The 22,471-nt window shown below is 41.2% G+C and overlaps 2 protein-coding genes across 2 annotated transcripts; one reads left to right on the top strand and one right to left on the bottom strand.

Moving 5' to 3' along the window:
- The first annotated feature begins 667 nt into the window (after positions 1–667).
- On the top strand, positions 668–5,296 carry LOC110534792 (C-type lectin domain family 4 member M-like). Its single transcript, XM_090188566.1, has 4 exons — positions 668–809; positions 2,770–2,945; positions 3,047–3,147; positions 3,470–5,296. Exons 1-4 carry the CDS (start codon positions 668–670, stop codon positions 3,609–3,611), a joined length of 561 nt encoding a protein of 186 aa, XP_090044692.1. The 3' UTR covers positions 3,612–5,296.
- Positions 5,297–21,317: 16,021 nt separating this feature from the next.
- Positions 21,318–22,437, bottom strand: LOC110534786 (GPI-linked NAD(P)(+)--arginine ADP-ribosyltransferase 1). The gene is made up of 2 exons (XM_090187915.1): positions 22,414–22,437; positions 21,318–22,169 (listed from the first exon to the last, which is right to left on the bottom strand). Exons 1-2 carry the CDS (start codon positions 22,432–22,434, stop codon positions 21,465–21,467), a joined length of 726 nt encoding a protein of 241 aa, XP_090044041.1. The 5' UTR covers positions 22,435–22,437; the 3' UTR covers positions 21,318–21,464.
- Between the last annotated feature and the right edge of the window lie 34 nt (positions 22,438–22,471).

Below are 22,471 nucleotides of genomic sequence, written 5' to 3'. Positions count from 1 at the left end.
CGGTATTGTGTGTAGATTGATGAGGGGAAAAAACAATGTAAACAATTTTAGAATAAAGCTGTAACGTAACAAAATGTGAAATAAGTGAAGGGTCTGATTACTTTCTGAATGCACTGTACAGTACATGGTATTTGGTGGCCAGTCAAACTCTGGGGGGAAGTTTCCCCTAGGTGTATGATCAGCAATCCCTCCCACGATCCTAACCTTAACCATTTGTGGTGGAAATGCAAAACTGACCCAAGATCAGCGTCTAGGGACATCTTCCCCTTACACCACCAGCCACAGAGTGAGATCCATAATGTGCTCTCCATTTGAAGGCTGGGGGTGCTGTAAACTCAGTCAGGATATATGTAGTGTATATGTCAATTAACATAATCCCAATTCATTTTAGCACATCCAGATTTGGGACCCTGTGAAATCACACATACATCGTATAGCATGATATAGAGCCATATCGTGTATTATATTATCAAACTAAGGCTGGTGCAAGTCACGTGGTGGCTTGCTGATTGTGTTGTGTTGAACTCACACTTTGGTTGACTGATAAAGAGTTTCACTACCTAAAGTCACACAGACGCAAGACAGTGCAGGGAGAAGACACAGCTACAAACGTACATTAGAGTTGAGGTTAGAAGTAGAAGTTACTGTATTTGAGCACAATTTTAAGATGTCAGAAGGAGTCTATGAAAACACAGATGGATTTAAAGACAACAAATCTAATTCAATGAAGAACACAGACATTGATGACCAATTATATGGCAACGTAGGAGCCTTCAAGCCCAGTCCAAGAGATGGAGTTGTTGCTTCAGGTAAGATCGCATGAACACACACACACACACACACACACACACACACACACACACACACACACACACACACACACACACACACACACACACACACACACACACACACATTACACACAATATATTAAACAAGTGAGCTTATCCTGTAGTACTCTAGCTTTATTTGTCTCAATCCTGGATGATACAGTTAAACATATTACCAAAGATGTTTAATCATTTGTGATTCAGTACATGTTCAGTGGTGGAAGAGACCCTCTGGAGTTGCTGCAGTGTGTCTGGGGCTGCTGTGTGTTTTCCTAATAATCTTTGAAAGTCAGTCTGTTGTCAAATTACATATAAGCAAAATATCAAATGCTCATATTTGATTGTTGTTCCTACATATGGGTCCCAAAAGAGGGAAGTGAAGTGGACCTTTTCTGTCATTCAACCAGCTGTCACTCAAAATCTCCTTGACCAATCAGGTTCATTAAGAGAGAGGGAGGCAGGTTGTCTAGCGGTTAAGATTGATTGGCCAGTAACCAAAGGGTGCTGCATCGAAATCCCGAGCCCGAAATTAACCCTAATTGGTCGTGTAAGTCGCTCTGGATAAGAGTAAATCGCTCTGGATTCTAGAGGAGAGCCCTGGTGGTTACTGTTGTCATCTCATCCTCACTGGTTAAGCCTTCCCATCCTCAGTATCCACTTGGAGCAGTTTGTAGTGTCACATCTATTGTCTGGACATTATAATGACCCATGTTTGTAGTCCTGGACCTCCTGAACATGTTGATGTATATTTGGGAGTAAACAGAGGGTCCAAATCAGCAGAAAGCTGAAAGGAAGGAGGAGCTCTGGAAACTCCCTGAATTATCTTGGGACTGTTACACATGATATTTAATATATGTTAACTGCTAGTCTTTGTTCTCCACTTCCCCTCTATGATCTATATCTTCCTGGTATGAGGGTGTCCTGTCCAACATCACAAATAGCAAGTCCCATTCCCTGGACAGGAGGACTGTGTTGAGATATACTCTGGACAAGATGACCATGTAGAGACATGGAATGTTTTATATTGTGCTGCAGAAAATGTTTTAACAATAATCACTGTAACAATCTCTCTCACACACACATACACACGCAAGCACGGGCACAAGCATGCAAACTTGTCCTATTTTTTTTATTAACAACTACTGTGTCATTATGTTGATACTTCCCTATAGTTAACACCTACAGCAGTCACACAGACAGAGACACACAGTTGACTCAGAGACAATGATATCAGTAGAAGCAGAGACTTAACGTATAGAGGGCTTGCAGTTGACATACAACATCTCCTGGTTGCCATGTTGGAAGACCACCACATTCATTCTAGAATCAGAGACTTAATGTATAGTAGATCTACATAGAAAGAAAGACCCATGTATTGTTGAAGATGTCAAAGGGCATCTATGCTGAGCCAGATATGAACTAGGTCAAGTAACACACACACACACACACACAAAACATAACAGTCTCTTGTATGTGTCCACAGAGCCTGATAGCTCAGGGAAGAGACGCTTCCTAGTTGCTGCAGTGTGTCTGGGGCTGCTCTGTGTTCTCCTACTGGCTGGGATCATAGGCCTGTCTGTCTACTGTGAGTTTGTGTCCAAGTTCATTGCGTATCACCTAGTTATAGGAGGTGCAGGTTACTATGCCTAATTACCTGGTGTTTTACCTAGTAACTGTGTTTATACTTTGTAGATAACAGAGTCATGAACGATTCTGAAGATAAAAGGAACAACTTGTTTCAGAGTTTCTCCCTTTATAAAATCAACGCAACTGCAGAGAGAGACCAGCTACAGACCAGATACAACAACCTGACTGAAGAGAAAGGTCATATTCAGGCAAAGCTTTTTGTGATAGGTGAGATATAAACTATGATAAATTATTAGTAGATCAACAGTAATAATACATCAATGGGTTTATGAGTTTAAAGATACTGGCTAAGTTTCACAATGTTTTCACATTTTCTCTTCAACAGAGCAGCATTGTCAGGAGGGATGGAGATACTTTGACTACAAGTTCTACTTCCTGTCTACTGAGAAGAAAACCTGGGAGGAGAGCAGACAGGACTGTCTGGAGAGAGGAGCAGACCTGGTGATCATAAACAGCAGAGAGGAACAGGTGAGAGAGAAAGTCGGAGCAAATATAATTTTCCTCAGTACACTAATATGTGTGCAGTATTTTATAAATATCTTAAAATGTGCTATCTTTCTCAACAACAGACATTTGTCTTCAACCTCCACCTGAGAGCCTGGATTGGTCTAAGTGACTCTGTTACTGAGGGGACCTGGAAGTGGGTGGACGGCACCCCACTGACCACAGGGTGAGAGATTTACCATTTTACCAGATGATATTGGGATACAAAACAACAATGATAAATTGCATCTAATCATGTTCATCAGAATGTATGTTTCTATTCATGGATGTTATTCAATGAGAACTATAGATGTATCACAATAATCAAGTCATATTTTTCGATTAAAATTCCATTATATAATAAATAAATATAATTGGAAATGGCCCATTCTGTATAATGGTATGGTCATCTTTCAGAATGTGTCTTTAAACTGTTAAAACATATGACTATGTCTATAATTGAGGAGTATGTTTGTACCACAATGTCTGACTGTCTCTGTGTTGTTTAGGTACTGGGGGAAAGGACAGCCTGATGATAGAGGGCAAGAGGACTGTGCTGAGATATACTATGGACAAGATGACCCTGTAAAGACATGGAATGATGACAAATGTGGCACAAATCATAACTGGATCTGTGAGAAAGTGGTGTAACAATAACCCACAGTAACAAACAGTCTCTCTCTCTCGCTCTGTTATTGTTATGTTGATGGTTGAATACAGTACTTTGATGCGGAATTTAATCCCAGTGCAGGAACACCAACGGGCGGAAATTTCAGAACGCCAACTATAGTTTTCGATAAAACTCAAACTTTCATTAAAACACACATGCAAGGTACTGAATTAAAGCTACACTCGTTGTGAATCTAGCCACCAAGTCAGATTTGTAAAATGCTTTTCGGCGAAAGCATGAGAAGCTATTATCTGATAGCATGAACCCCCCAAAATACCAGCACGCCACATAAAACTACAAGATCATGAACAAACAAACAATCTGACAAGGACATGAGGGGAAACAGAGGCTTAAATACACAACCGGATAATGAATGGGATTGGAACCAGGTGTGTAAGAAGACAAGAAAAAAACAATGGAAAATGAAAAATGGATCAATGATGGCTAGAAGACCGGTGACGTCGACTGCCGAGCACTGCCCAAACAAGGAGAGGCATCGATTTCGGCAGAAGTCGTGACAGCCGAGTATAGCCCACAAAGATCTCCCCCAAGGCACAACCCAAGGAGGGGCGCCAACCCGGACAGGAATATCACGTCAGTGACTCAACCCACTCAAGTGACGCACCCCTCCTGGGGATGGCATCGAAGAGCACCAGTAAGCCAGTGACTCAGCCCCTGTAATAGGGTTTGAGGCAGAGAATCCCAGTGGAGAGAGGGGAACCGGCCAGGCAGAGACAGCAAGGGCGGTTCATTGCTCCAGTGCCTTTCCTTTCACCTTCACACCCCTGGGCCAGACTACACTCAATCATAGGACCTACTGAAGAGATGAGTCTTCAATAAAGACCTACAGGTCTGCATCTCTCACATGGATAGGCAGACCATTCCATAAAAATTGAGCTCTATAGGAGAAAGCCCTGCCTCCAGAAAGCCCTGCCTCCAGAGCAAGCCCATGTAATGCTTTGTAGGTTAGCAGTAAAACCTTGAAATCATCCCTAGCCTTAACATGAAGCCAGTATAGAGAGAATATCACAGTTTTTTTGGCAATATTACGTAGATGGAAAAAAGCTATCCTTGAAACAGTCTTAATTTGTTCGTCAAAAGAGAGATCAGGGTCCAGAGTAATGCCGAGGTCCTTCCCAGTTTTATTTGAGACGACTGTACAACCATCAAGATTAATTGTCAGATCCAACAGAAGATCTCTTTGTTTCTTGGGACCTAGAAGAAGCATCTCTGTTTTGTCTTAGTTTAAAAGTAAAACATTTGCCGCCATCCACTTCCTTATGTCTGAAACACAGGCTTCCAGGGAGGGCAATTTTGGGGCTTCACCATGTTTCATCGAAATGTACAGCTGTGTGTCATCTGCTTAGCAGTGAAAGTTAACATCTGTCACGACTCTGTCACGACTTCCGTCCCCCTCCTTTTTCGTGTGGCGTTCGGCAGTTGACGTCACCGGCCTTCTAGCCATCGCCGATCTACTTTTAATTTTCCATTTGTTTTGTCTTTGTCTTACACACCTGCTTTCAATCCCCCAATTACTTGTTAATTTTTTAACCCTCTGTTCCCCCATGTTTGTTTGTGAGTGATTGTTTATTTGTAATACAGTCTGTTATTGCGGGCTAGTATTATTGTGTATTTGTGTACTTGAGTAAATTACGTTTATTACTCATATCTGCTGTCCTGCGCCTGACTCCTCAACACCAGCTACACACAGGCATTATTACAACATCATGTTTCCGAATGACATCACCAAGAGTTGAAATATATAGTGAAAACAAAAGTGGTCCTAAAACGGAGCCTTGAGGAACACCGAAATGTACAGTTGATTTGTCAGAGGACAAACCATCCACAGAGACAAACTGATATCTTTCCGACAGAAAGATCTAAACAAGGCCAGAACTTGTCCGGGTAGACCAATTTGGGTTTCCAATCTCTCCAAAAGAATGTGGTGATCGATGGTATCAAAAGCAGCACTAAGGTCTAGTTGCACGAGGACAGATGCAGAGCCTCGGTCTGACGCCATTAAAAGGTAATTTACCACCTTCACAAGTGCAGTCTCTTCAGCTTCAGCGTTTCGTATACAATGTTTGTCTTCAAGAAGGCAGTTAGTTGCAAAGAAACAGCTTTTTTTTATTGAGAGGAATGGGAAATTCGAAATAGGCAGATATTTTATTATATTTTCTGGGTCAAGGTTTGGCTTTTTCATGAGAGGCTTTTTACTGCCACTTTTAGTGAGTTTAATACACATCTGGTGGATAGAGAGCCATTTATTATGTTCAACATAGGAGGGCCAAGCACAGAAAGCAGCTCTTTCAGTAGTTTTGGTCAAATAGGGTCCAATATGCAGCTTGAAGGTTTGGAGGCCATGATTATTTTCATCAATGTGTCAAGAGATATAGTACTAAAACACTTGAGTGTCTCCCTTGATCCTAGGTCCAGGCAGAGTTGTGCAGACTCAGGACAACTGAGCTTTGGAGGAATACGCAGATTTACAGAGGAGTCCGTAATTTGCTTTCTCATGATCATGATCTCTTCCACAAAGAAGTATGTGAATTTATCACTGCTGAAGTGAAAGCCATCCTCTCTTGGGGAATGCTGCTTTTTAGTTAGTTTTGCGACAGTATCAAAAATAAATGTTGGATTGTTCTTATTTTCCTCAATTAAGTTGGAAAAATAGGATGATCGAGCAGCAGTAAGGACTCTTCGATACTGCATGGTACTGTCTTTCAAAGTTATTCGGAAAGACTTCCAGTTTGGTGTAGAGCCATTTATGTTCCAGTTTTCTGGAAGCTTGCTTCAGAGCTTGGGTATTTTCTGTATACCAGGGAGCTAGTTTCTTATGACAAATGTTTTTCGTTTTTAGCGTTGCGACTGCATCTAGGGTATTGCGCAAGGTTAAACTGAGTTCCTCAGTTAGGTGATTAACAGATTGTTGTACTCTTACGTCCTTTGGTAGGTGAAGGGAGTCTGGAAGGGCATCTAGGAATCTTTGGGATGTCCGAGAATTTATAGCACAGCTTTTGATGATCCTTGGTTGGGGTCTGAGCAGATCATTTGTTGCGATTGCAAACGTAATAAAATGGTGGTTCGATAGTCCAGGATTATGAGGAAAAACTTTAAGATCCACAAAATGTATTCCACGGGACAAAACTAGGTCCAGAGTATGTATGACTGTGGCAGTGAGTAGCTCCGGAAACATGATGGACAAAACCCACTGAGTCGATGATGACTCCGGAGTGGGTCTGTGGACTTTTCCATGTGAATATTAAAGTCACAAAAAATTAGGAATTAGGAATAGGATAGGAATTCAAGGAACTCAGTGAGGAACGCTGTATATGGCCCAGGAGGCCTGTAAACAGTAGCTATAAAAAGTGATTGAGTAGGCCTCCTATGTTTAACCTATGTTTATCACTTTAGTATTAAGAATAACAAAGTCACAGATTAATAAATAAAGGAAAAATGTTCTTTCACAAGGTCTACAAGATTCCTGATTTAATGTGATTGCACACTTAAAACAGTGTTACATGGACACACAGAGGGCAGAACAGTTCTAAGAGGAAACACACACACACTAACACAAATGCTAAGGAAAGGTGAAAATGACTCACAACCTTCACAGTACAAGGTACAACGTGTTGTTTACCAATAGCAACACCAAGCACCAGTGGACCTGCCTGCTACATATCCACACACTCATCATGGTGTCAATCTGCTGTTGTGTCTCTTCCTGGAGGTTGCTGTCTGCTCAAACCACTGGTTAAGGTGTGAAGTCCTCCCTAAATCTATAACACTGTACGTTCTCAGACCCAACAGACTGTTAAACTAAAACAGCTGTTTAACAGGATATACAACATAATATACTGTCTGTTGTACTGTGTGCAGATACATAAAGTACCAACGTATATTTTAAGGGAGCAATTAGAATGAGCCTTTATATAGAGCAGTCTGAGGAGATTCATGCTAATGTGGACAGGACACTGTGGACAGGAGCATAGATAAACAACTTGAATCTCAGAACACTGGTAAGTACACTGTAGTCATAGAGACACACACATGGAAGTTAAACCAATGGTTTTTATCCCTCCACTTGCCACATACACTTTTTACCTTAAGATAATGAGGTTGGTCGATGTCCAATGCCCCAAACACAAGTCTTCCAAAAATAAACTAACAAACAGATTACTAATACTATAAAAATAAAAAAATAGAAAACATCTTGTCTTCCAAACGATGGTGTCTTCCTCCACAAGGGAAAGGTTTTGAAACATTAAAATGATTTATGTGTGGAAACTTATACATGACATTCTACACATGACATGTGTTCCAGGTTAAATGTTCTGAAATTATGGAGGCTCCTAAGGTGTATTTTAGGATGTATACTAACTGCTGAAAGTTAGTTATATGTTCATATAGTCCTATTAAACTGGCCACTGTGTACTTCCTGTTGCTGTGAAAACCTGTATGGTTAACAACAACATGCACGTCCCCCTCAACAGGAAGATAGATGTTACTGAGTAACTAGGACTCCATTCATCTACTCCAACCATCTTTCTCCTGATGTGTGCACTTGTGGTGTACACTTAGACACTGGCTGAATTCTGATTCTCTACCCTTCTCCAGAAGTGTGCATAGGATTGGTGCAAACATGGCTGGATGGAGTTTCCACCACATTCTTCAAACTAGTTCATTGAGGTGTAGTGTACCAGTTAAATATCGCATTAGAATTTGTTGTGTGACATAAAGAAGATTTCTCCAACAGAGCTAAACAGTTGTCTGAAAATCAGGAAAAACTGTCCTGAAGGAAACTTGTCCCAATAATCTCCAAATTCTCCAGGTGTGTGCACCTGTTCACTTCCCTTCATGGATTTGAATGGAAATGACTGGTACATGGGAATTCACTCTAGTGCCCATACCTACACCAACCCAATGCTTTTACATTTGTTGGAATTACTGGACAAACAAACACTTTCGGAGAAAGGAGATATTATTTGAACACAATCCAGATGAGAACATTTAAAAACCAATATGATGGACAATGTGTGTGTGTTGTACGTAGGTACTAGAACACTGGTGGAAGAGAGGGACATTGCAGCCCCAACGATGAGGACCGTGTTGAGGTGTCCTGAAGGATGGAGGCTGTTGGGATTCAGATGTTACTTCCTGTCTACTGAGAAGAAAACCTGGGCTTACAGCAGACAGGACTGTCTGGAGAGAGGAGCAGACCTGGTGATCATAAACAGCAGAGAGGAGCAGGTGTGAGAGAGAGAGAGAGAGAGAGAGAGAGAGAGAGAGAGAGAGAGAGAGAGAGATTTATATGCTTATGAATCAGGAAAATAATTAATACTCACATTTCCCACACACACTTCTCAATATCTCTTCACACTGATGACTTTATGGCCATCGAGTGCAAGCCATCACATGACTTCCATATGAACGATGCCACAAACAGTATAACCTTGCAAAGTATAACTTCCTGCTTGAAGGTGATTGGACACTGAAGACATTCTAATCAACTGTTTTGGACCAAAGACAGATATCAGAGAGGTACCTGGTGGAGTACCAGGTACCTGGCCCATTAGACCAACATAGCTACTTGTCAGTACAGTTAGAATCATACAGTAGTTATTACCATTAGGAGACAGTTAGAAAGGTAATCATACAGTTAGTTGAGATGGATGACCACATCAATGACCAGGTTATTGAATTGTTAGGTACTAAATAAACAGAGTAAACATTAACAGGCAACTAGGAAAAGCTCAAACCAAGTTTATTCACCCAATGGGTGAGACAGCTGAACAGACAAATACATGTTCCCAACATCACACGCATGTATACCTCAGTTTAGGTGGAGTCTCCTCCTTACCTCTAAACATTACATCTTTATTGCAAAGCAGGAAGTTAAAAGTGATTTGGCTAATAAACTGTTCCTTCTCCCTTAATATGACCTGAGCTGACCTCCTCCTCCATTCCTCACTAATACACAGCTCTCCACCCTTATCTGTGACTGTAACCATGTCATTGCCTTTCCCTTAGTAGCATTCCAAGCCCCTGGTTCATATTCAACCTCCATCGACCCCACCATATACATTCCTCCTACAGATAACCATTAACGTCTGTTGTAGCAAGGATTTCAAATTACAACCCAGCAACTCAAACCAGACTGTGGACCTTCTCCATAGGATACCTGATGTCAAACAATAACACGTTCTGACGGAATGTAAACGTTCTGCATTCCAATCTCTCCCTCAGTACCATGAACAAGGATTTTTTATATTTCAAATGTAGAACCCTTCAGTCCCCCCTAATGAATTTTGAACAACAATTCCACACTGTTCAACATGATATAAACTTGGAAATTACTTCTAAATGAACAAAGACATAAAACATGATTAACTTTCACAGTTAATTATTAGGTTTACACCTCTGAGACTTATGGTCTCTGATCTACAATTACACTATACACACTTATTTACATCTCTCGTCAGACAACTGAGAATGACATTTCAACTGGAGCTTGATACAAAGATGTCCTCTATCTATCTCTATGGGTCAAGGTAACAGTAATAGAAGGAAGAAACTGAGCTTTTAGAAAACAGCCAGTAGGGGGAGACAAACACTTAATAAAGAAGGTATTATACCCAACATGAGGGACTTTTCTGACCAATATCCCATTGACAAGCAGATTATAGACAAAACCTAAAACTGACCCTTACCTTGACCCTAACCTTCTCCTAATTTTAACAAATTCTAAATGTTTTATGATTAAATAAAATAATGTTCTTGACGTTTAAAATTAAGCATTTTTTCTGTATAGATGTCCTGTTGTACTTGTGGTGACCATATATTCATGGGCAAAAAGTGGTCTGTGTTTTTAGGACAGATGCAGTGCATAAGACCTACATAGAATATGAATAATGTCATTAAGGGCACTTCTTAAATGGCACCATATTCCCTGTATAGTACACTACTTTTGTCCAGGTTCCATCACCTCTTGATATTTGACTCTTCCTGTGCTCTGTGGATAACCCCCACCACCTACAACAGGGTCAAAAGCAGTCAGCTTCAGACTCAGACACTGGGCAGAGATACTCTCCTGAACCAGTGAAATTGTCTTGTGTACTTTAAGGCAGGGTTCCCAACCTTGGTCCTGTTATTTGAATCGGCTGTGTAGTGCTACGGCAAAAACTAAAACGTGCACCCAGGGAGGCCCCAGGACTGAGGTTGAGTCCATCTATACCAAGCGAGATATGACTAATAAGGTTTGACAGAGGTGAGATGAAGGAGAGGATTGTGGATACATGAGTTCAGACACGCTGAGAGACGGTGAGACCAGCACCTCAACACATGTGCAGAAAGGCCAGCAACGGCCTCCCGAGTGGCACAGTGGTCTAAAGCACTGCATCACAGTGCTAGCTGTGACACTAGAAATTCTAGGTTTGAATCCAGGCTCTGTCTCAGCCGCCCCCGACCGGGAATCCCATGGGGCGGCGCACAATTGGCCCAGCGTCATCCGGGTTAGGGGAGAGTATGGACGGTAGATCCTTGTCCCGTCGCGCTCTAGCAACTCCTGTGGCGGGCCGGGCGCAGTGCACGCTGACACAGTCACCAGGTGTATGGTGTTTCCTCAGACAAATATTGGTGCGGCTGGCCTCCGGGTTAAGTGGGCGTTGTGTCAAGAAGCAGTTCGGCTTGGTTGGGTTGTAATTTTGGAGGAAGCACGGCTCTCAACCTTTGCCTCTATCGAGGCCGTACGGAAGTTGCAGCAATAAGACAAGACTAACTACCAATTTGATAGCATGAAATTGGGGAGAAAAAGGGGTTAAAATATATATAAAAAAGAAAATAAGGCCAGCTACAACAACCAAAGAGATAAGTTGAAGGAAATTCATGTTATATTCTGGTAGAACAAACCTGTCCTGAAGGCTGGCAGAAATTTGAATGAAGTTGGTACTTCCTCTCTGAGACGACTGAGAAAACCTGGGAGAATAGCAGACAGGACTGTCTGGAGAGAGGAGCAGACCTGGTGATCATAAACAGCAATAAGGAACAGGTGAGAGTGAGAAAGAAAGAGGGGTAGAAATGATCAAACATAAATATACTGTATATTAATCGTTCTCAACAGTAGTTTCTCTTCAACCTCAAGAAGGCAGTCTGGATTGGTCTGACTGACTCTGGGGACCTGGAAATGGGTGGACGGCACCCCACTGACCACAAGGTGAGAGATGATAACTAATCTATCAATAAGACATTCAACCTTTTTCTATAGAGGTAATTGTCATTGATGGCAGGCAACAAAGTTAAAAATGAAACATGTCTGTATATTATTTAGAATTGCGATGTTCTGGCCTCCCGGGTGGCGCAGTGGTTAAGGGTGCTGGACTGCAGTGCCAGCTGTGCCATCAGAGACTCTGGGTTCGAGCCCAGGCTCTGAAGGAGAGTGCAGTGCGCGCTAACCAAGGTTGCCAGTTTCCTCCGACACATTGGTGCGTCTGGCTTCTGGGTTAGATGCGCGCGGTGTTAAGAAGCCGTATGGCTTGGTTGGGTTGTGTTTCGGGGGACGCATGGCTCTCGATCTTCGTCTCTCCTGAGCCTGTACGGGAGTTGTAGCAATGAGACAAGATAGTAGCTACGAAAAACAATTGGATACCATGAAATTGGGGAGAAAAATTGGTAAAATTCACAGACACACAAAAAAAAAAAGATTTGCGATGTTCTAAGTTATGTCTGACTGTTTTTAACCCTGTAGGTACTGGTATTAACCATGATATCTGACTGTTGTTAACCCTGTAGGTACTGGTATTAACCATGATATCGGACTGTGTTTAACCCTGTAGGTACTGGTATTAACCATGATATCTGACTGTTTTTAACCCTGTAGGTACTGGTATTAACCATGATATCTGACTGTTTTTAACCCTGTAGGTACTGGTATTAACCGTGATATCTGACAGTTTTAACCCTGTAGGTACTGGTATTAACCATGATATCTGACTGTTTTTAACCCTGTAGGTACTGGTATTAACAATGGCATCTGACTGTTTTAACCCTGTAGGTACTGGTATTAACCATGATATCTGACTGTTGTTAACCCTGTAGGTACTGGTTTTAACCATATGACTGTTATTAACCCTGTAGGTACTGGTATTAACCATGATATCTGACTGTTTTTAACCCTGTAGGTACTGGTATGATCCACAGCCTGATAATGGTGGTGGCTATGCAGAACATGGCGAGGAGCACTGTGCTGAAATAAACAAAGTTCACCATCATCTGAAGGCATGGAATGACTTGTCATGTGACAAGAAAATCTACTTTATTTGTGAGCAAGTGATTTAACATCACCATGACAACATACTGTAACACGTACAGCAACTTATAGTGCACATAACTTTGTCTCTCTCTCTCTCTCTACACACCTATTGTTGTATTTTTTGTTGTATCATGTTAATAAAAGTCCTACTTATTTCCTGTTTGTAGCTTCCTGTGTACCAGTAGTTATGTTTCACACATTATCAGATACAACATGAATTTAGGACATTTGACTTTGTGCATTCAAATATTTCTCAATTCAAATGTATTCTACAGATATTTACATGCTCCAATTGAGGCCTGGTGATGACATTCTCAACAGTACCAAACCACCATTACATACCCTCAGGAATCAAGGTAAGACCCAGATGCAGACTGCATAGTAAAACTGTTTATTATAGCAGCAGGGGCAGGTCAAGGCAGGCAACGGTCAAATATCCAGAGTATAGGGGCAAAGGTACAAGACGGCAGGCTGGCTCAGAGTCAGGACAGGCAGAGTAGTCGGACGGGCTCAGAGACAGGACAGGCAAGGGTCAAAACCAGGAGGGTGAGAAAAAGAGATACTAGGGAAAAGCAGGAGCTGAGAAAAATACTGGTTGACTTGACAAACAAGACAACTGGCAACGGACAACCAGAGAACACAGGTTTAAATACACAGGGGATAACTGGGAAGATGGGTGACACCTGGAGGGATTTGGAAACAATCACAAAGACAGGTGAAACAGATCAGGGTGTGACACGTTCACTGTATAGGAGTTGACTGTATCACCAATCAATGAGTGTAGTAGAGATATCACAGCATGTTATTTAATCATTTTTGACAGTCAGTCTTTGTAATATCTAATATCACATGCTCATATTCGGCTGTTGTTCCCTTATAAGGGTCCCAAAAGAGGGAAGTGCATCTTTTCAGTCGCTCAAATAGCTCTTACTCAAAATCTCCTCGACCAATCACGTTAATGAAGAGAGGAGAGGTCTGCGGCAAATTATGTCGCCATCTCATCCTCGCTGGTTAAGACTACCCATCCTCAATATCCACTTGGAACAGTTTGTAGTGTCAAATCTATTGTCTGGACATTATAATGACCCATGTTTGTAGTCCTGGACCTCCTGAACATGTTGATGTATATTTGGGAGTAAACAGAGGGTCCAAATCAGCAGAAAGGTGAAAGGAAGGAGGAGTTCTGGAAACTCCCTGAATTATCTTGGGGCTGTTACATATGACATTTAATATATGTTAACAGCTAGTCTTTGTTCTCCACTTCCCCTCTATGATCTATATCTTCCTGGTATGATAATATCCTGTCCATCATCACAAATAGCAAGTCCCATTCCCTGGGCAGGAGGACTGTGTTGAGATACACTCTGGACAAGATGAACATGTAGAGACATGGAATGGTTTATATTGTGCTGCAGAAAATGGTTTAACAATAACCACTGCAAAAATCTCTCACATGCACACACACACACAAGTATGTAAACTTGTTCTATTTTGTTGTATTAGCATAGCTACAACTACTATGTAATTTTGTTGATACTTCCCTAGAGTTAACACCTACAGCAGTCACACAGACAGAGACGCACAGATGACTCAGAGATATCACTAGAAGCATAAATTTAACGTTTAGAGGTCTTGCAGTTGACATATGACACCTCCTGACCGCCATGTTGGAAGACCACCGCATTAATTCTAGAAGCAGAGACTTCTAGTAGACCTACATAGAAAGAAAGACCCAGGCAATGTTAAAGATGTCAAATGTCATCTATGCTGAATCAGATATGAACAAGAAGGTCAAGTTTGACAGAGGTGAGATGGAGGAGAGGATTGTGGATATCTACGTCAGTGCAGACACCCTGAGAGACGGTGAGACCAGCACCAAAAGAGAAGAATAAAGGACCAGGAGACCAGCACTCTGGTAACACGCACGCACACACACAAAACAAATGAAAGTGTCTTGTATGTGTCCACAGAGCCTGATAGCTCTGAGAAGAGACCCTTCCTAGCTGTGCAGTGTTTCTGGGGCTGCTGTGTGTTCTCCTACTGGCTGGGATCATAGGCCTGTCTCTCAACTGTGAGATTGTGTCCAAGTTCGTTGCTTATCACCTAGTTGTAAGAAGTGCTGGTTACTAGGCCTATTTACCTGGTGTTTTACCTGGTAACTATATGTTTATACTTTGTAGATAACAGAGCCATCAAATATTCTGAGAATAAAAGTAACAACTGGTTCCAGAGTTTCTCCCTGCAACTGCAGAGAGATTCCAGCTACAGACCAGCTAAAACAACCAGACTGAAGAGAGTCTAGCTACAGACCAGCTACAACAACCGGACTGAAGAGAGACCAGCTACAGACCAGTGTTGGGGTAGGTTCCTTATTCCTTGTCAATCATTGGCTTCTTGGTGAAATCAGCAATCAGACAATATCTTCAAGTAAATTAAACCTTTATTAATGCAATTGCAGACAGAAGGTGACAACGGAAACACAGCACAAATGTTTCCGAGTAAGTTCTGCAAAATCAAAAAGTTAAAAGTTGTTTTAATATACTTGCAGTCAACCCCTAGTGATGTAACTGCCTACATCAACACCTTCTACTCATGAGACCAAGCCCATGCATATACAGTTATACAAACTTGCAGGAGAGACAATAGTTCCAGTGTTTTCTAAGGGTTCAGCAGTAATTTTCCACTCCCGTGTGGCTTACAGTGGTATGTCTGACTTGTCTTATTTCTTTCACTCCCCTGCAGGGTTCTGTGTCTATGAATCTCTTTTAGCCTTGAGGCCTTTTCTCACAGACACCCTGTTTTGACTGTAAACAACTCACACATCTCTCATACCGTTTCTTATAAGAGGCAGAGACTAGAAAAGAACTGTGGAACAGTATTAAACCTTAGAATTAATATATTGATAATATGTGGTCCAGGACCCTATAAATGTAGTGGGGGAGGGTCTTATAGCCCTTCCCCTTCTATTAATACAACATAAGCATAATTCATTATTATAATACATCAATCATTTGGTGCAGCCCCTATCATGACCCCAAAGTGAACCCCATCACCAGCTACCACAATCTGACTGAAGAGAACCCATATTCAGGCAAAGCTTTTTGTTATAGGTGAGAATCAAACTATGATAAATCAGATGTAAAATCAATAGTAATTATATATCAATGGGTTTACCTGCTTAGTTTCTCACTGCTTTCATCTTTGTTCTTCAACAGAGCAGCATTTTCAAGAGGGATGGAGACACTTTTGACTCCAGTTTGTACTTCCTCTCTACTGAGAAGAAAACCGGGGAGGAGAGCAGACAGGACTGTCTGGAGAGAGGAGCAGACCTGGTGATCACAAACAGCAGAGAGGAACAGGTGAGAGAGAGAGAGAGAGAAAATATACGTTTCATCAGTACACTCATATTTGGGCAGTATTTTATAAATATATTAAAAGTGACAGTTTTCTCAACAACAGATATTTCTCTTCAACCTCCACCTGAGAGCCTGGATTGGTCAGACTGAACCTGTCACTGAGGGGGGACCTTGAAGTGGGTGGACGGCACCCCACTGACCACAGCGTGAGATATTTGAACATTTTACCTTGTTAATTGAAAATAAAAAAACAATGATATATTGCTTCCAATCATGTTAAAAAAAAGAATGTTTCGATGTCATTCAATGAGAACTATAGATGTGTCATAGAAACCAGGTAATATTTACATATGAAATCTCTCTCTCTCTCTCTCTCTCTCTCTCTCTCTGAATAGATTCTTAGGGCCTTCATCTGACACCGCCTGGTATAGAGGTCCTGGATGGAAGGTTGGCCCCAGTGATGCACTGGGCCGTACCCTCTACCCTCTGTAGTGCCTTGCGGTCGGAGGCCGAGCAGTTGCCATACCAGGCAGTGCTGCAAACAGTTAGGATGCTATCGATTGTGCAGCTGTAGAACTTTTTGAGGATCTGGGGACCCATGCCAAATCTTTTCAGTCTGCTGAGGGGAACAGGTTTTGTCGTGCCCTTTTCACGACTGTGTTGTTATGTTTGGACCATGATAGTTCATTGGTGATGTGGAGACCAAGGAACTTTAAACTCTCGACCCGCTCCACTACAGCCCCAACGATATTAATGGGGGCCTGTTCGGCCCGCCTTTTCCTGTAATCCACAATCAGCTCCTTTGTCTTGCTCACATTGAGGGAGAGGTTGTTATCCTGGCACCACACTGCCAGTTCTCTGACCTCCTCCCTATAGGCCATCTTATCATTGTCGGTGATCAGGCCTGCCACTGTTGTGTCATCAGCAAACTTAATGATTGTGTTGGAGGTGTGTTGGGCCACGTAGTCATGGGTGAACAGGGAGTACAGCAGGGGACTAAGTACACACTCCTGAGGGGCCCCAGTGTTAAGGATCAGTGTGGCAGACGTGTTGTTGCCTACTCTTACCACCTGGGGGCGGCCCGTCAGGAAGTCCAGGTTCCAGCTGCAGAGGGAGGTGTTTAGTCCCAGAGTTCTTAGCTTAGTGATGAGCTTCGAGGGCACTATGGTGTTGAATGATGAGCTGTAGTCAATGAACAACATTCGCACATAGGTGTTCCTTTTGTCCAAGTGGGAAAGGGCAGTGTGGAGTGCGATTGAGACTGCGTCATCTGTGGATTTGTTGGGGCGGTATGCACATTTATTGGGTCTATGGTGTCCGGGAGGATGCTGTTGATGTGAGCCATGACCAGCCTTTCAAAGTGTTTCATGGCTACCAACGTGAGTGCTACGGGGCGGTAATCATTTAGGCAGGTTACCTTCACTTTCTTGGGCACAGGGACTATGGTGGTCTGCTTGAGAAATGTAGGTATTAGAGACTCGGTCAGGGAGAGGTTGAAAATGTCAGTGAAGACACTTGACAGTTGGTCCGCGCATGCTTTGAGTACACGTCCTGGTAATGCATCTGGCCCAGCGGATTTTTGAATGTTGACCTGTTTAAAGGTTTTGTTCACATTGGCTACCGAGAGTGTTATCACACATTCATCCAGAACAGCATCAGAGCCTGTGTAGTAAGATTCAATCTTAATCCTACAATGACTCTTTGCTTGTTTGATGGTTCGTCTGAGGGCATAGCTGGATTTCTTAGAAGCGTCCGGATTAGTCTCCCGCTCCTTGAAAGCGGCAGCTCTAGCCTTTAGTTCGATGCGGATGTTGCCTGTAATCCATGTCTTCTGGTTGGGATATGTACTTACAGTCACTGTGGGGACGATGTCGTCGATGCACATAATGATGAACCCGATGACTGAGGTGCTCTACTTCTCAATGCCATTGGATGAATCCCGGAACATATTCAAGTCTGTCCTAACAAAACAGTCCTGTAGTGTTGCATCCGCATCATCTGACCACTTCTGTATTGCGAGAGTCACTGGTACTTCCTGCTTTAGTTTTTGCTTGTAAGCAGGAATCAGGAGGACATAATTATGGTCAGATTTGCCAAATGGAGGGTGAGGGAGAGTTTGTATGCATCTCTGTGTGTGGAGTAAAGGTGGTCTATGATTTTTTTCCTTCTTTTTGCACATGTGACATTCTGGTAATAATTTGGTGAAACTGATTTAAGTTTTCCTGCATTAAAGTCCCTGGCCACTAGGAGAGCCGCTTCTGGGTGAGCATTTTCTTGTTTGCTTATGGCCTTATAGAGTTGGTTAAGAGCGGTCTTAATGCCAGCTTCGTTCTGTGATGGTAAATAGATGGCTACGAATAATATAGAGGAGAACTCTCTTGGTAGATACTGTGGTCTACAGCTTATCATAAGGTGCTATACCTCAGACAAGCAGTACCTCGAGACTACTTTACTATAAGACAGTGCGCACCAGCTGTTATTGACAAATAGACACACCCCCACCCCTCGTCTTACCAGACGTAGCTTCTCTGTTCTGCCGGTGCATGGAAAATCCAACCAGCTCTATATTATCCTTAATGTCGTTTAGCCACGTCTTTGTGAAGCATAAGATATTACAGTTTTTAATGTCCCTTTGGTAGGATAATCTTAAATCGTAGGTTGTCAATTTAATTTTCCAATGATTGCACGTTAGCAAGAAGAACGGATGGCAGTGGGACTTTACTCGCTCGCCTATGGAATCTCAGAAGGCTTCCCGATCTGCGGCCCCTTTTCCTACATCAATTTTAAAGCAAATGACGGGGATCAGGGCCTGTTCCAGTGAAAGCAGTATATCCTTCTCATCAGACTCGTTAAAGGAAAATGTTTCCTCCAGTCTGCGGTGAGTAATTGCTGTTCTGATTTCCAGAAGTTATTTTCGGTCATAAGAAACTGTAGCAGCAACACTATGTACAAAATAAGTAAAAAGATAAGTTACACAAAACACAAAACAACTAACAAAATAGCAGAATGTAAAACGTCAGCCATGTTTCCTTTCCTCCACATAAAATGTGATACACTTTAAAGTTAAATGACAAGTATTTAGGCTATATTGAAGCTTTAGGTTCTAAGTAGAGGAATAGCCGCTCGGATCAGAAAGCAGGCAGAAGGTGTGTTTCCTTTCAAATGGTACCAAGAAAATGCATATCCTTGATTCAGGGCCTGAGCTACAGAGAGTTAGATTTGAGTATGTCATTTTTGGTCAAGATTATTTTTTTTTTAAAGGGGGGATATCCCTTAATACAGGATCATTACAACGTTAAGAAAGATGCTATCAAATGTCGACAAATATCAAGTTACCCATTAGATAGAGGGAGAGGGAATCAGAGGGAATCAGTAACATAATGGTGAATATAAACACCATATTGATGGGTTGGAGGGAATCAGTAACATAATGGTGAATATAAACACCATATTGATGGGTTGGAGGGAATCAGTAACATAATGGTGAATATAAACACCATATTGATGGGTTGGAGGGAATCAGCAATTTAATGGTGAATATAAAGACAATATTGATGGGGTGGAGGGAATCAGTAACATAATGGTGAATATAAACACAATATTGATGAAGGGAATCAGTAACATAATGGTATATATACACAATATTGATGGGTTGGAGGGAATCAGTAACATAATGGTGAATATAAACACAATATTGATGGAGGGAATCAGTAACATAATGGTAAATATACACAATATTGATGGGTTGGAGGGAATCAGTAACATAATGGTGAATATAAACACCATATTGATGGAGGGAATCAGTAACATAATGGTGAATATAAACACAATATTGATGGAGGGAATCAGTAAGATAATGGTAAATATAAACACAATATTGATGGAGGGAATCAGTAACATAATGGTGAATATAAACACAATATTGATGGAGGGAATCAGTAACATAATGGTGAATATAAACACTATATTGATGGAGGGAATCAGTAACATAATGTTAAATATACACAATATTGATAGGTTGGAGGGAATCAGTAACATAATGGTGAATATAAACACCATATTGATGGAGGGAATCAGTAACATAATGGTGAATATAAACACAATATTGATGGAGGGAATCAGTAAGATAATGGTAAATATACACAATATTGATGGGTTGGAGGGAATCAGTAACATAATGGTGAATATAAACACCATATTGATGGAGGGAATCAGTAACATAATGGTGAATATAAACACAATATTGATGGAGGGAATCAGTAAGATAATGGTAAATATAAACACAATATTGATGGAGGGAATCAGTAACATAATGGTGAATATAAACACAATATTGATGGAGGGAATCAGTAACATAATGGTGAATATAAACACAATATTGATGGAGGGAATCAGTAACATAATGGTGAATATAAACACTATATTGATGGAGGGAATCAGTAACATAATGTTAAATATACACAATATTGATAGGTTGGAGGGAATCAGTAACATAATGGTGAATATAAACACCATATTGATGGAGGGAATCAGTAACATAATGGTGAATATAAACACAATATTGATGGAGGGAATCAGTAAGATAATGGTAAATATAAACACAATATTGATGGAGGGAATCAGTAACATAATGGTGAATATAAACACAATATTGATGGAGGGAATCAGTAACATAATGGTGAATATAAACACAATATTGATGGAGGGAATCAGTAAGATAATGGTGAATATAAACACAATATTGATGGAGGGAATCAGTAACATAATGGTGAATATAAACACAATATTGATGGAGGGAATCAGCAACATAATAGTGAATATAAACACAATATTGATGGAGGGAATCAGTAACATAATGGTGAATATAAACAAACACGGTACACATGCTAACAAATGTCAACAAATCACAAATTACAATTTGATTCAATGTCGGCAAATTATACTTTTTTCTAACTTGATCTTAATCTGAGGCAGCAATAAGGGTTAAACAGTCTTTAACAGGATCATTACAACTGAAAGAAGGAAAGTAAACATTTTTTATTTTTACAGATGACTTAATCGTACATTGGTGTGGGAATGATCAGTGATATACAGTAATTATCAACACATTATAGAGCGTTATGTAGCCTTTTCCTGATGTGCGGTTGAATGCAGAAAAGCTGCTTCACAGGTTAGACTTTTACTCCATTTTGCAACTTGCAATTCAAGTCACTCTGATGTCCAGTGTTCACTAATGTGTAGACGACTTCACACCACAGGTTATTCTCTGGTGACTTCTTCTGGATGTTGGTCACTGTGAATACCTCATAGGGAGGAATTAAGACTTCTCTCTCTCCTGTAAATACAGAGTAATGTGATATGTCAGCTCCAAAACATGTGGTGATCTCAAAGCAGGACGTCGCTCCAAATGAATCTCTGCCTATTTTCTTGTTTAAAGTGCTCGAGGTGAAGGTGCCGAAACGGATATATTCTTTGACATCATGAAAATACACATTGGTTCTACGGTAGGTGGTCATGCATGTTGTTTGCCTTTGTTTGAGAATCTGAATGGCTTCAGTTAGATAGAAGTGCAGGGAATGGTACTGGAATGTTGTCCCATAATTAGATCTACCATCTCTAACTTCTCTGTTGAAGTCCGGGTAGATCTTAGGCTCTTCATTTGTGTACACATATATAGCTTTGGAGTGTTCATCTTGCAGACCATGGATAGACGGTTTGGCTTTTTCTTCTGCTTCCTTCCAGGCATTATTGAAGTTTGTACTGGTTTTCTTCTCACGTGGGAGGTAGTCTGTGTTCACCTGAATGCGCATGTTCGCTCTGCAGCCAACGTATTGATCATCAATAGATGTAGGGGCCATGTCCAGTGGGAAAGGATTCTGTAAAAATAACATTTAGTTTCAATACATTGCTTAATACTTACTAGGTCTCTGTTTCTCCCCATGAATTAAAAAAAATATATATATATATTTTTTTTTAAAGGCGGCTAACTCTTTTGTGTGATAGATTTGGGTCGTTTTCATACATATAGTGACATTTATGTCCTTGTATCATGTGTGGACATTTTGAATAAACACTCAATTTAACAGTTGATTCACACACTAACTAAAATTCCATACCCACCATCTGTGGGTCCGGGTTCATGGTAAACATCTAAGGAAGGAAAAGAGGTGATTTTAGA

This window comes from Oncorhynchus mykiss, chromosome 10, assembly GCF_057628025.1.
Source record: "Oncorhynchus mykiss isolate SJ-2025 chromosome 10, ASM5762802v1, whole genome shotgun sequence".
Lineage (NCBI taxonomy): Eukaryota > Metazoa > Chordata > Actinopteri > Salmoniformes > Salmonidae > Oncorhynchus > Oncorhynchus mykiss.
Note: the sequence above shows the minus strand (reverse complement) of the source record. Positions and strands in the feature narration are given on the sequence as shown.